Source organism: Phyllobates terribilis, unplaced genomic scaffold (genome assembly GCF_046119375.1).
Source record: "Phyllobates terribilis strain yellow unplaced genomic scaffold, ASM4611937v1 Scaffold_4163__1_contigs__length_64367, whole genome shotgun sequence".
In the NCBI taxonomy this organism is placed as follows: domain Eukaryota; kingdom Metazoa; phylum Chordata; class Amphibia; order Anura; family Dendrobatidae; genus Phyllobates; species Phyllobates terribilis.
This window is the reverse complement of record NW_027366915.1, coordinates 22,141-37,084: the sequence shown is the minus strand read 5'-3', so window position 1 is coordinate 37,084 and position 14,944 is coordinate 22,141. Positions and strand designations below refer to the sequence as shown.

General features: G+C 39.1%; 3 protein-coding genes across 3 annotated transcripts; 2 read left to right on the top strand and 1 right to left on the bottom strand.

Moving 5' to 3' along the window:
* Positions 1-4,784: 4,784 nt before the first annotated feature.
* On the bottom strand, positions 4,785-6,101 carry LOC141248924 (uncharacterized). The gene is made up of 7 exons (XM_073669496.1): positions 5,999-6,101; positions 5,823-5,897; positions 5,633-5,701; positions 5,432-5,499; positions 5,226-5,355; positions 5,039-5,143; positions 4,785-4,969 (listed from the first exon to the last, which is right to left on the bottom strand). The coding sequence occupies exons 1-7, from the start codon at positions 6,099-6,101 to the stop codon at positions 4,785-4,787; spliced, it is 735 nt and encodes a 244-aa protein (XP_073525597.1).
* A 518-nt stretch (positions 6,102-6,619) lies between these two features.
* On the top strand, positions 6,620-8,511 carry LOC141248923 (uncharacterized). Its single transcript, XM_073669495.1, is given in 2 exon segments — positions 6,620-7,367; positions 7,370-8,511. Coding segments are annotated over 2 exon segments (1,890 nt in total).
* Positions 8,512-11,190: 2,679 nt separating this feature from the next.
* On the top strand, positions 11,191-14,226 carry LOC141248926 (uncharacterized). The gene is made up of 2 exons (XM_073669498.1): positions 11,191-11,900; positions 13,689-14,226. The coding sequence occupies exons 1-2, from the start codon at positions 11,191-11,193 to the stop codon at positions 14,224-14,226; spliced, it is 1,248 nt and encodes a 415-aa protein (XP_073525599.1).
* The last annotated feature ends 718 nt before the right edge of the window (positions 14,227-14,944 follow it).

The window sequence follows — 14,944 nt, the reverse complement described above, 5'->3', positions numbered from 1 at the left end:
GTTTGCAGTTCAAATTTGAGTTCAAGATCGGATCGATTACCTTGTTGTTCTTGCATGTCGAATCCCCTTTATTGCTGTTGTCGATCTCCATGTGTCTTGATTTCCTACATTGCCCTCGCAGGGTTGCATGCGTATTATTTGTTGTGTGATTGATGTAGTTCGTTTCCCCTTCATTCTGGCTAGATCGATGGCGATCTGTCTGTGTCTTGATTTGTCAAAAGCCCTGGTTGTTTTGCATGTGTAATTGGGTTGTGTGATTGTTGTCGTTTCCCCTTGATTGTTCCCAGATTGGTGTCGATCTCTGCACAACTTGCTTTGTTAAACACCCTGGCTAGGTTGCATTTGTTATTCATGTTGTGTGATCACTCAATTTTACCTTGATTGTTGATAGATCGATGTCGATCGCTCTGTGCCTTGCTTTGTTAAATACTGAATGAGTTGCATGTGTATGTTTGATGCTTGATTACTGTCCTTTCCCCTACACTGTTGCTACATACATTGTGATCTTTCACTATCTTGGATTGTTACACTTGGCTTGGTTGCTCTGTCCCATGCTTGGTTGCTCTGTCCCTTGCTTGGTTGCTCTGTCCCTTGCATGGTTGCTCTGTCCCTTGCATGGTTGCTTACGGTTTGTTGTGATATGTTGGGATGTTGACATTCATCTCTGAGACCCCATTGCTCATGTTGAGGGATGAATTTCAATCTCTCACATGGATTGTTAACACTTGGCTTGGTTGCTCTGTCCCTTGCTTGATTGCTCTGTCCCAGGAAGCCATGTCTGAGTTATTTGTGTTGTTCTTATAAGAGTTTTGTGTTTGTGTTGGTCACAGGAAGCCATGTCTCAGGCCCGTATGACTGCTCATGGACAACCTCTGATGAGCGGCGCACACAGGAGAAGGGCAAGGATAAGAAGCCCAGCGCCAGTGATGTCTGCTCCCAATACTACGGGGAGCTGAGATGCGATTGGCTAGCTGGCACGTGCAAGGGCAAACACAGCTACTCGGGCAGTCATCGTGACGGCCGAATTGGTAACCACGTCTCACCTGAGACCTCGGTGGAGGTGGAGTAGCCGACAAAGAAGAAGAAGAGGGTTGTCCCCCCACCCTCTTTGCCAAAGCCTACTCTACCGAGGAGTGGTCCCCCACCAGGCTTCAAGGAGATCATCATCATTAGTGATGATGATGATTCAAGCGTACAGTAGCTAAGTCTTTAACCCTTCAACGTATTTTGGGTATTTCAATTAGTCCCCCTGTGTTGTTGCATGTAAATTTTACTCTCTAATGGTCTGTATCGGATAAATTGGTCGCGGTAGGTGCACAGCTGGTTGCTCCTACCATTTTTTGTGCTATAACTGATTCTGCATGGGCACAACGAGTTGCCCATGCTAACTTTTGTGCTAGTTATTTGTTGCCTAAGCTCTGAATGGCCCCTAGTATCAGTTGCCTATTGCTTGCCTATGTGTTGAAGCTTAGTGGTCCCTAGTATGAGTTGCTTGTTTGCGTGCTTGATCCCCATTGTCTGTTGTCTTGCATGATCCTTTTTATGAGTTGCATGTTGCCTTCCTTATCTATTCAAGCTTAAATGTCCCCTTGAGATGTTATGTTGCATACAGCCTTGTCAATTAGCATGACCATGTCCTATTTACTGCCTGTGTCCCGAGCTGTATGAACAATTTTAGGGAAACATGTAGCTGCATTCATGCATGATCAATGATGATATCTCTATGAACTGAGATTTAGACCTCTTTCTTTTATATTTAGTTGCCTACCTTCCCTTATGCAACCAGTCAATACGACTAAGGATGGTATTGGGGAAGTTAGGCAACTGATAGGTCTAAATCAGTGATGGACTTTAGGAGATTTATGAGATTGTTTTTCTTTTTTTATTCAATGATGACACCCTTTTAAGAATGAGTTGTGGTTCTGTTGAGCAACAATTATATCCTAACCTCCCAATATGATACCAGTCATTATGACTCAGGCGGCATTTTGGGCGTGGTTAGGGTATGATTAGGGCCAGAGGAATGATTCATTTGGGGACACTGAGAATATATTTTTGCACTTTCTAGACATTAATAGGTTCATATAGGTTCATATTACAAGTTGAACAACAAAATACAATGAGATGATTATCATAACTTGACAAGTGGTTATGATATTTCATCTCAGTGTTGACATTCATTACATTGCATTCATAAGCATAATTTAAGCTAAGCATCTATAGTTCATGGTCATCATCAAGGAACTCATCATCTAGCAACTCTTCTTCTTCTTCTTGACTGTTTATGTTCTTGTTTGCATTTGCATTAGACGTACTAGCTGCATGTGCATTCATTGGCTCATTTGTATTTGATGTCCCCGCTGCACTTGCATCTGCATTCACTGCATTCCATGCTTCTACTATAGCCCAAGTAGGTGCCATCAATTCTGTTGGCTTGTTCCCCTCTAATCCAAGCCTCTTCTTGCAGATGTGTGGCATGTCATACCCATTGCCCCATTTGCATTTGAGTATCTCATTCATAACCATTTGCAATGACATCCATACATTGCCTAGTGTTAAGGGGTTAGCTCATAAAATGCATCAGTTACACATTCTAGCATGTGATCGACATCCTTAGGCATCTTTTTATGCATTAGGGACTGAATGCTTCTAAAAAAACCTAGGTCTAAGATGTTCAAGTCTGGGCTGTTTGCTGGTTGTTGAATTAGGATGAAAGTGAAATCTCCTTGGACAAAAATGTTTTGCCATTCCTTGTCTTACTGAGTGATATGTGCCCTTGCATTGTCTTGTTGGATGAAAATTGTTCTGTGAATCCCATCAGTAGGCCATTTTGCTCTAATGGCTGGTAGAATTTGTTCAATTAGCATAGCTCTAGTTACTTTCTGGTTGACTCTGTCCACTAGCTTTGTTACAACTGTCCCCTTGCTTCTGTTCTTTGAACTCCTTTTGGCTGGCTCTTTGTATGTGAATGGAAAGATTCCAATCTTCCCATCAAATATGCATTCCCCCTGTGCATTGAACCTAGGTCTAGCAACGCAAGCTGTAAACATTACCTTAGGGATGAATTTGCTTGAACTGGCTGCTCTATACTTGCCTTTCTCATTTTGTGCTAGGTAGACTCTGGTGCTCTTTTTTGTGAGATAGAACCACTTCTCATCCAAGTGGACGACGTTATATATAGGGTAGTACTGACTCTTTTCTTGTAATGTGTTGCCCTGCAACAAGCTGAGCACCCACCTCAGTCTTGTTAATTTGTGCTCCGGTGATAGGCCTGGATGTAGGGAATTTGTGTGTGGCTTTATGACTCCCGCCTTGGTCATTCTGTGACATGTGCTCTTTGAAATTGCTAACTTGCTTGCTAGATCCCTCAGGCATGTTCTGTCCCCCATGCTTAAACTCATAATGTCTTCTTGAGAAACTTGGATTCGTTTTCTCCCACAGTTTTTGAACTTGTTGTTCACATTGAAACTCTGTCCCTCTGCTTGTTGTTGCTTAGCTGTTGCCCAGATCCTTCCAATTACTCTTTTTGACAGATTTAATTCTTCTGATATTTGCTTTATTGCACCATGTGATAACTTCCCCCCTGAGATTTTGAGAGAATAGTGTTCAATACCTGCATACGTTGCTTGTTGTTTAGCCTGAAGTTTGGCTGATGATGTAACTGTTGTGTTTCATGGTTGTCTTCATTATTCTGTTCAGATGAGTTTGCCACAGCTTCTGTTGGTTGGTCCCCACTCCCAGTTGTATGCTGTGATAAACTGTATTCTTCATCACATGCTGGCAGCTCATTTAAATCTAAAAATGATGAAGCCATACCTCCATAAAAAGTCCCCCCCCCCCCTAATGCTCTGTTTTCACTCTGAATATTCTCTATTTTTTCACTTACAATGGCAGTTAAGATAGAGGGAATATGGGTTGTTGAAGATGATATAAGTACACAGGGGTAAATTTGTAAGAACAATTTAATGCCATGTTGGTTATCCTAGGCACAATTATACTGTGTTCCCATTGGATACAAAAAATTCAATGCTTCAATTTGATTGGCTGAGATTAATTTAATCCCCCACATTTCCATACCTCTCTCCTCATTTAATGCTCCTTAATTTGTGTACTTTACTTCAAATTGTTCAAACAATTTGGGACAGAGGGAGTATTTCAAAGCATTAAATATCATCTACTGATAAATGGGTTACTCCACCTATTCAACAAAAATAAATGCCCATCCATGTTTAGTTAACAAGATAACTCATAGAAATCGGTCATCTGCATTTTAACATAATCACCCAAAAAAATTACTCCCTCCGTCCCTTTTTATTCTTCTCATTTCATTTTTATTCACTATTCACATCTTGATAGAATCTTCTCGATTTCTCTCGATATATATGAAAAAACATAGTCATGTTTGGTCTTATTTTACTCGTCTCGACGAGTACTTTAACAAGATATACATTTTATAATTTTTATAAACTTTATTTCAAAAATATTTACCATAAAAAACACGATTCGAAAAACGTGTAAGAAAGAAATAAGAAAAATAAAAAGACACGAAGGGAATACTAGACTGGGTTGTAGAAAATTGCCCAGCTTGATAATTGATCAACCAATAAACAGAATGCAGGTAATGTAACAAATCGTATGTAAACAATCCTTACAAAATTTCACATGTCTGCAAGTTGTACCATAAGTTACATTTTCTGTCAGCTTGAAAAATATAGCATAAGGTAGCCATTTACAAGTCAGAAGGTAAGATCATTTCACAGCATAAATCTCATGCTAACCTTTTATCACATCTTCATCCATTTCGGCTTCACAGCTTTCTTTTCGGTTGGTTTGCGATGCTCAACAGTTGGAGTAACCGGATTAATAGATTCAGATTCCGGTTCAGGATTGACAGGTTCAGGTACAAAATCTAGACCTTTCAGCAGCATGATTTCTTCTCCAAGAAAAGGACCTGAATGAGCTTCTTCATCTACATAATTTCTCACTTCAATACACCATTTCGATAAAAATAAATAAAAATATCGCTATTTAGACATACCTTTAGGCACATCATATGAAAAATAGACGATTGCGCCAGGAACAAAACCAGCAGAGAAAAAATCTTGGGTTACGTCCTTAATTTGCATCTTTGGAGGAGTGGTATCTGAACAAGTAAGAAAAGGTAATATGTATTTACTCTCCAAACAAGATTTAACAAAGTAAAGTAGATAATGGAGCTGTTATACATAAATAAAACGGTAATTCTGGAGAGGCGACCACTTTCTTCAGAAGATCAACAAGGTTTTGAATTGTTTCAGATGGGTGAAATGTTGCCTCTAAAGTGTGATTATCGGGAAATCGCACCCTGATGACAGCCTTGAGGTAGTCAAACAAAGAGGAAAATTAGTCCAACACAAAAAAGGCTGGAAAAAAAAAAGATTATAGACTCTACCTTTGTATATCTAGATCGTCGAGCAGCCACTTCAGCATCTCTAATCTTGCGTGTCTTTAGGTATTTATCTAATCAGGAAAAGTATGTCATTAAGCCAAATTCTTCTATAGATAGCATGCTGATACGATTATTAAAGAGAGTGATTAAAACTGTATACAATGACAGCAGAGATGTAGCAAACCATGGTTTTCATTGACTTACCATCCTTTTTCGTTGCCAACATACGATAATAATCCTCTGGTTTGAACTCGTAAAAGTCATCAGACTCCTCTGGGAGGAAAAGATAGGTAAACAATGAGTTCATGTGGATAATACATCCAAAAAAGGAAAGTATATAATGGTCCTTGTTAAAAATGAGAAATCCAGCAATGCAGAAAAAAATTGCTCTTACCAGTATCTGTTGTTTCAGTGGGAGATTGAGAAGTTCCATATGTCTCAAAAACTCTGACTTCTCTTCCATATTGTTCTTTAGCAGCTAGAAGCTTAACCTACAGATATCTTCAGACTTTAAGGGATTTGAAACCCACCAGAAAAATCATAAACATTTGCTAATTAGGTAATCTCTACCCCTTGTTTTCTTATCATCAATGAGAATAATAACTGCTAGTAGTAACTGCAGTTGATCCAGGGACAAGGAAGGAGGAGAAAGAACAGAATCCGAGGAGTACATTTTTTGATAAATGCGACTTAAAATTGAATTCGAATCGATCACATCTACCCTAGAGAAAGCTTCTAACAGAGACAAAGTCACATAGAAGTTCAACGATCGAAACGAGAAAGAAACACACTATTTCTTCACCATAACAAACCCTAAGTTATACATTACAGCCGACTGCATCATGTAAAGGTGATATGATTCGACCGAAAGAAAAGAATTTCACCTTAGCAGTCTCGGCGTCCATGGAATCAGAATTGATCAATCTACTGCGCTTCGAAGTCGGTGAAGAGCTGAAGCTCATCAGCATAAACACATCAGCATAATCCCCTTTGTTCTTCTTCGCTTTGCTCTCTCCCTCTGCAAACTCGATTCCACTCTCCAGAAATTCGCTAATCTGGGCCGAGAACGTAGCCCATTTTCTATTGGGCCTGAATTGATGGGCCTTTTGGATAGAGTGACGTGGCACATCCATTTTGTCTTTCAACTGTCCATTTCTCCACCGGTCTCTCCGGCGCCGGTGAAGGCAAGCCATGTCGACTACTTCCCCTTTCTCCCAAACTCCGCCGGCGCCGGCTGTAAGCGTGATAAACCGTACTTCCGCGCCCCGTCTGAATCTCCGGCAACCAGAGCAGCTTGCTTCTCTAATCGACAGCTGCAAATCAGTCTCCCAACTCCTCCAAATCCACGCCGCTATACTCCGCCACGGCCACGAGAACCACCAAATTCTCAACTTCAAGCTCCAGAAATCATACTCTTCACTCGGTTACCTTGAACACTCTTCCGCCCTCTTCGCCCGCACCTCTAATCGCAACGTCTTCTTCTACACCTCCATCATCCACGCTCACATCATCCGCGGCTTCTACGACCAAGCACTGCTCTTCTATGTTCAGATGTTGACCGAAGGCATTGAGCCCAACCCTTTCACCTTCTCTTCCATTTTAAAAGGCTGCCCTCTCGATCCAGGAAGGGTCCTTCATTCGCAAGCTGTAAAGTACGGTTTCGACAGCGATATGTTTGTTCGGACAGCCCTTCTAGACGTATACGCGCGAACCGGTGATGTAGTCTCCGCCCAGAAGCTATTCAACACAATGCCCGAACGGAGCGTGATATCTCTCACAGCCATGTTAGCTTGCTACGCCAAACACGGCTACCTGAAGTCTGCGCGTGACCTGTTCGATCAAATGCCTGAACGAGACGTAGTCTCTTGGAACGTAATGATCGACGGCTACTCCCAACACGGCGATCCAAATCAATCATTATTACTCTTCAGACAAATGTTAAAGACCAAACTAACACCAACGACGTCACTCTCCTCCCCGTTCTATCCGCTTGCGGCCAACTCGGTGCCCTCGAGTTAGGAAAATGGGTTCATTCATACCTCGTAAACAACCATCTCCCCATAACTATCCACTTAGCCACCGCCCTCATCGACATGTACACCAAATGCGGCAGCCTAGAAAACGCGAAAACAGTCTTCGATTCCATCACTTCCAAAGACGTCATCGCATGGAACTCAATGATCGTAGGTTACTCAATGCACGGATTCAGCCAAAAGGCATTAACCCTATTCAACCACATGTGTGAAATCGGACTCAAACCCACCGACATCACCTTCATAGGCGTCCTAAACGCGTGCGCCCATGCAGGGCTAGTTTCAGAAGGACGAAATTTCTTCAACTCAATGACAGAAAACTATTCCTTAACTCCAAAAATCGAGCACTATGGATGCATGGTCAATATCCTCGCGCGCGCAGGACATTTACAAGAAGCGTACGATCTCATCAAGAACATGAAAATGGACCCTGATCTGGTTCTATGGGGGACATTACTCGGTGCATGCAAACTCCATGGAGATTTCATCTTAGGAGAGGAGATAGGAGAGTTTTTGGTTAAGAACAATCTCGCGAACTCGGGGAGTTATATTCTCCTCTCGAATATATACGCGTCGACAGGGAATTGGGATGGGGTAGCGAGAGTTAGGGCGATGATGAAAGAAAAGGGTATAGAGAAGGAGCCGGGGTGTAGCTCCATTGAAGTAGAGAACAAGGTTCATGAGTTCTTGGCCGGAGATATGAGACATCCGAAGAGTAGAGAGATTTATGTGATGCTTGAGGAGATTAATGGGTGGTTGAAGGGTTGTGGGTATAAGACACAGACGGGGGTTGTGTTGCAGGATCTTGGGGAGATGGAGAAGGAACGGTCGGTTGGTGTTCATAGTGAGAGGCTTGCGATTGCGTTTGGGTTGATTAGTACTGAGCCGGGGAGTACGATTAGGATTGTGAAGAATTTGAGGGTTTGTAGTGATTGTCATGAGGTGAGTAAGTTGATTTCGAAGATTAGTGGGAGGAAGATTGTTGTTAGGGATCGTAATCGGTTTCATCATTTTGTTGGTGGTTCTTGTTCGTGTGGGGATTATTGGTGAATGGTTCTTGCTTATTGTAAACTTGTTTATGTTAGTGCAGTAATATATGGAAATTTTCCTTAATTGTTTTGCAATCACTAATCCTAATCCCATGTGAGGTTCATGGACGGATATTCGGTTAATCAGAACGGATATCCGTATTTAAAATTATTATTTATGATATCCGTATCTGGAGGTCTCGGATATCTGAATATATATACAATTAAATAATAATTTAATTGAGGTTAGGGATTTACTTTCAAGATAAAGTCAACTTATGAATCGCTAAAAATTCTTTTCGAACCCCATTGTAAGAGTCGATGTACGAGACAAATAAGACATAGAGGATTGAATACTCAGACTCCGCGATATGGAGTGTTCGAAAATGATTGAAATAGTTGAATAGGAGGATCACTATGACTATAGCTCTTGGTAAAGTTAGCAAAGACGAAAATGATTTATTTGATATTATGAATGATTGGTTACGGAGGGACCGTTTTGTTTTTGTAGTTAGTAACAAGTAAACCTTTTTCTTTGTATGTAAAGAGTCTCACAAATTTTTGAGAAAAACACTAATCGCAAAGTCTAAGACGACTCAGAAAGCATTTGAGCACAATCAACTTTGTAAGCCTACTTGGGAGTTGAGCATTTATCTAGAAGAAGGGAATTCCTTGTAATGGATAATTGCAACTTTGGAAAGTGAAATCTAGTCAAACTTTTCATACTTTGTACAGGTAACCATTCATATATGTATGGAATTAAAAAAACATTAAGTTTAGATTTTTTGATAAAAATTTTAACTTTTCAAGTATATATAAGAACATGCTCAATCTAAAAATAATATTTTTTATAGCGTAGTTAACATACAAAAATCAACAACGTAAATAAACACAACAAAATATTTACAAAGTCTAGTAAGGATAAAAATCATGTGAGAAAGTTTTCACTTGTGTGAGAAATGAAAATGAATATTAGACATTGGATTAAATCCAATGACTAAGATTCGACCTCATTTTAACATGAGTTGACTAAGTCAACATCATTGACCAACTTTGACCGTCGTTGATCTCAGTTTTTTTTAGAGCCCAAAAATTTATTTTTTAAAGGGAGATTTTTTTTCACACGAAATGTGCAACATCTTTGCTCAAAATGTGCGATACATTTATACTAGAATGTGCTATAAATTTGCAAATATACTGTATGAGATTTGTAAAGCTAAAATATATCTTGTTCTTAAATGTGCAATATTTTTTACTAAATTGTGCAATGATTTGAACATGAGTGCAACAAAATTATAAGTATTTTGTATTATATTTAAATGATAATATTTTAAACATTTTGCATTATTATTAGCATTTATATGTACATTTACTAAGAAGATCTAGCACATATATATGAAACCGATGCACATATGACTAAGAAGGTTATATATTTAAGTTTTCAATCACATTTAATCATAACAACATTGTACATTTACTTATAATACTCTGCACATATACTCAAACAATCTTGCAAGATTACTCATGAAACTTTGCACATTTGGATAGGAATATCTTGCACATGTGTAGAAAAGTTATGTATATTTGATGCACATCTTTTTTTGGTTGAAATTTGATGCACATCTACAACAAACCAAATTCATTAGGCTTCCACATTATTAACAAAAACATTGCATATTTTGTAAGAGAACCTCACACAATAATGATATTTCAATGCACATTTACTTTTATAGGAAATCAAGTAAACCTAATCACATTCTAATGCATATTTACTGATAATACCATGCACGTTTATTCATACAATCTCGCACAATTACTTTTAAAATATTACACTTTATTCATACGATCCCTCACAGTTACTTATAAAATCTTACACATTTATGCGGAATATCTTGCACATGTATAGAAAACTGATGCACAATTAATTAACCAAAAAATCAACTTAAACTACTTACATTATTATACACATTTCTATAGATTTTTGTTGCACATTTGCGTAGATGTTATAGCACATTTGCATAAAAAATGTTGCACATTCTCGGAAAAAAATGTTGCGCTCAGTAAAAAAAAAATTGGGCTCGCTTTTTTTTTCAACTGGTTGACCGTTGACCATGAACTTTTGACCGTGTTGACCGTTGATCTTTGACCATTGACTATGAGATCAATCATACTCATTGAATTTGAAAATATCCAATGACTAGTATTCATTCTCATTTTCTCACAAGTAAAATATTTTCTCACTAAAACCTTACTCATATTTTTAATATTATATTATAAAAGCATATTTCATCCGGATATCTGGTGGATACCAAACTCCGATCTATATCCATATTTGTTATCCGGTAAAATATACCGGATCTGATCGAATTCAGATAATATTTCATCGGATATGGATATTTTCGAATCGAAGCGGATCACTTAAATAGGATAATTATGAACCCCTAATCACTAGTTCTCATCCAACACGTATATACAAGAATCTATGCTTTCTAGACAAGAAGGTAAATCATGCCCAACGGAAGGCATTGCCGTCGTCGACAGCACGTATATACAAGAATCTATGGCTGTCACGCCGGCCATTTCTCTCTCTTCCTATATCAGACCTCCATCACCTGAAGACCAAACCACCAAACACGTAGGATTCTTAAAGTCAATTGGACTGCCATTGTTGATCAGGCAGCCAGGGATCGATCTAGAGACAATGCCTAGTGTCACCGTAAAGCTTTATAGTGTGCTGTTCAAGTTACGGCTAAAACACAGTCTTCACAATCGGATTCAGAGCTTGTCGGATGAGAATTCCAACTGCAAACCCGACTCCTTCGGGATTTCCACTCGGCCGGAGGAAACAGTCGCCTCCGCCAACCCCGTTTTCACCGACGGAGTCGCTACGAAGGATATCCACATCGACGCCTTCAGTTCCCTCACCGTTCGAATCTTCCTTCCTGACTCCGCTCTCTCATCCAATCATATTAGCCCCAACTCCAACGCCGGCTGCGATTCCGGGGCTTATAGGGGGTACTTGCCGTCGATAGAGAAGAAGAGGAATCAATTCCGGAAACTGCCGGTGATAGTGCAATTCCACGGAGGGGGTTTCGTGAGCGGGAGCAACGATTCGGTAGCGAACGATTTCTTCTGCCGGAGAATCGCTAAACTGTGCGACGCGATTGTAGTGGCGGTGGGATATAGGCTGGCACCGGAGAGTAGGTATCCGGCGGCGTTTGAGGACGGATGGAAGGTGTTGAATTGGCTCGCCAAGCAGGCGAATCTGGCGGAGTGTAGCAAATCGTTAGTTGTAAAAGCGAGGGGCGGCGGCGAGGGGAAGAAGGTGGACCCGCGTAGGCAGATTGTCAAGGAAACCTTTGGGGCGTCAATGGTGGAGCCATGGTTAGCTGCTCATGGTGATCCTTCCAGGTTAGTTCCTAATCGATCATATTACATAATCATTCTTTTTTTGGTCAAACAACAAAATCGTACTTTTATGTTTCACACCCTTTATTCCTAGTATCAGATTATTCGCGGGCAATAGCATTATCGGATTAGTATCAGATAAAAATATAAATATGTGAAATGAAATAAAATTTATATGTGCACATTAATATACGTAGAATGATCAATGCGATCAAACATTGTATTAGTTTTAAAACCGTTGCAATAATCCTGGTACAATATTTTAGGTTCATAGATGAGCACTCTAAGTTTACATATAAGATAATAATGTTCACATATAATTTTAGTTTCATTTCACACCTTAAGAATGTCTTTACCGGAACCTTCCTCATTACCTATCAGAGATTGGTGCAGTATGAAGGTTCCTTCGACTGATTTGTTTGGTGCAATATTATATGCTTCATATGATTACATATTTACATGTGAAATTGTCTTTGTACTACCCCTCCGATTTATATGAAGTGTTGTTTTAGAAGGAAAAAATACATAAACTAAGTGTTGTTTTGTACGAAACAAAAAACAGAAATAAAAATATAATTTTTTAGCACACAATAATATTACTTTGAAGATGAGAGAGGAGTGTAAATATAAGAGGATTAAAAGTTTTGATTGGATGATAGACGAGAAAGTAAGAGAGAAGAAAATAAGTAATATGTGATTAAAACGAAAAGCAAATAAAAAAATGAGAGAGCTTATCAGGTGCGGACCATATATCACGTGCGGGCTGGCAGTGCCCTAACAAGTGTACTTGGTTGTGCACCGGTAGTGCGTTACTGTAATGAGTCCGCACATGATATATAATCCGCATTGGAAACTTCTTCTAAGAAAATGGAGTATAATTAATTACTAGTTAAAACAACATATTAAGTTGAAAATAATTGAGTTTCTTAAAAGGGCACTTATTATGAATCGGACGAAGTATTTGTTTTGGTTGATCTTGTAAGATACAAACATTTCAGCTTTTGTTGACAAACCTCACATTTTCAATGGTAGAAACTATAAAGTACAAACAGAACAGTTTTGATAAGAGCACTTTTTTGGCTAAAACTTGGAGCATTTTCTTTCACGAGTGAAGCCTTCAATAGATTGCTAGTTGCTATGGCATTCTGGCTAGTATTAGGATTAGGATTGGAGATCACTTCAATTCATATTGTGCAAAGAAGCCAATCTTCTAGTATGGTATCACTCATCCATGTGAGTTCGCATAGGTGAGATTAGCAGATCAAAGAGTTCTTTCTAGTTTCTAGCTACTCAAGAACTATGGACTGAGGTTTCATCGTAAATGGTCTGGATATAAAGCAGTGAATGATAAGCCTAGATTTGTATTAAGACTCTATCTGACACAGTAGTGTTTGACAGACGGTAGCAGTATAAACACTAATGAAAGTAGCATTGAAAAAAATAGTTTGAAACACTACTCTTGTAAAAAAATAGTACATTTGCACCGTGTTTTCTTTCTGAAACACTAAGGATCGTTTGAATGTTACTATCAATTATAATGGTATAAATTGAAATAAGTACATTTAGAACTTCGTATCACATGTCAAAATTTAAGAATAAAAGTCTATTATAATGATATTATAATCTTGTTTCAAAATATTTTTCTAGATAATAGACTTACAATAAAAAATCCATTAATCCTTACTTTCTTTTCCTTGCCAAACACACTCTAAGTACCAATATATGCATGTACAAAAACCAAATAGACCGAACCAAACACTAAACTGATCAAGTTATTATCTAAGCTCACAGATGTGCTCTTCTTGGAGTAAGCTGTGGATCAAACATCGCCGACTACATAGCTCGTAAATCAATCGAAGAATCAAGACACTTAAGCCCATTAAAAGTAGTAGCCCAAATACTACTCTACCCATTCTTCATGGGCACAATCCCGACTCAATCCGAAACAACCCTATCCAACTCATACTTCTACGACAAACCCACATCTCTACTCGCATGGAAGCTTCTCTTACCCGACCACGACTTCAGCCTCGACCACCGAGCCGCCAACCCTCTCCTACCCGGTGCGGGCCCGCCCTTGAAGCTTATGCCGCCGACACTGACGGTGGTGGCAGAGCACGATTGGATGAGGGATCGAGCTATTCATTACTCAGAGGCGTTGAGGAGGGAGAACGTTGATGCACCGGTTTTGGAGTATAAAGATTCTGTTCATGAGTTTGCGACGCTTGATATTCTGCTTAAGACCCCGCAGGCTCAGGCTTGTGCTGAGGATGTTGCAATTTGGGTTAAGAAGTATATTTCGGTTAGGGGACATGAGTTTTCTTATTGAGATTGGAGGTGGTGTTTTTTTGGATTATGTTCTTGATCATTTTGTTTGTTGTAGTTTATTTGGTAAGGTAGTAGTGATTTTTTGAGTGGGCTGATGAGATTGAGATTGTAACATGTTGGTCAATGAAATTGAAGAAGTAATTGGCGTTGTATATGTCTCTTGTTGTGATCTTGGACAAACATCAGCTAAGTAAATGATTCAGAGTTTCAAATTTTCTGTTAGACAAGAGGATTAAAGACTCTTCCGTTCGGCAATGTTAGATGAATTTTATTTTTCATCTAGATGAAAGTTCGTAGATGAATTTTCCAATTAATCTCCAATATGAAGATGAACTTTGTTTAGATTCATCTCATGAAAACTTGATAAGCTAGATAAATTGAGCTCTTAAATTCATCTAGATGAATTTTTGGGACAAAGCAGTTGTTCGACAAGGAGGTAGATGAAAAAAACACAAATTATCCTCTTTTCATCTAATTTTAGGTACATTCATCTAGATGAATGTAGGTTGTCGAACGCTCTCTCCAAGGAGATGACTGTACCCATATGGCTTGAAGCTCACACTGGTTAAAGTCCAGAAAAACGCTAGTGCGTGATTGTTCCTTACAAGTAGAGGAGTTGATGAACGGATATCCGTTTATTAGATTCGATATTCGTATTTCTGAAGCTTGAATGCCTTTCTAGAGGAGCCGAGGCAATGAAATGTTCAAAAATGGTATCT

What these genes read in the sequence shown, in the direction of transcription:
- LOC141248924 (XM_073669496.1), bottom strand. Translation starts at nt 6,101, where the DNA reads ATGTACTCCTCGGATTCTGTTCTTTCTCCTCCTTCCTTGTCCCTGGAT. An exon ending in CACTGAAACAACAGATACTG is followed by an intron (nt 5,702 to 5,822) that starts GTAAGAGCAATT and finishes TTTTCCTCCCAG; the next exon opens with AGGAGTCTGATGACTTTTAC. An exon ending in TTCATATGATGTGCCTAAAG is followed by an intron (nt 4,970 to 5,038) that starts GTATGTCTAAAT and finishes GAAATTATGTAG; the next exon opens with ATGAAGAAGCTCATTCAGGT.
- LOC141248926 (XM_073669498.1), top strand. Translation starts at nt 11,191, where the DNA reads ATGCCTAGTGTCACCGTAAAGCTTTATAGTGTGCTGTTCAAGTTACGG. An exon ending in GCTCATGGTGATCCTTCCAG is followed by an intron (nt 11,901 to 13,688) that starts GTTAGTTCCTAA and finishes CTAAGCTCACAG; the next exon opens with ATGTGCTCTTCTTGGAGTAA.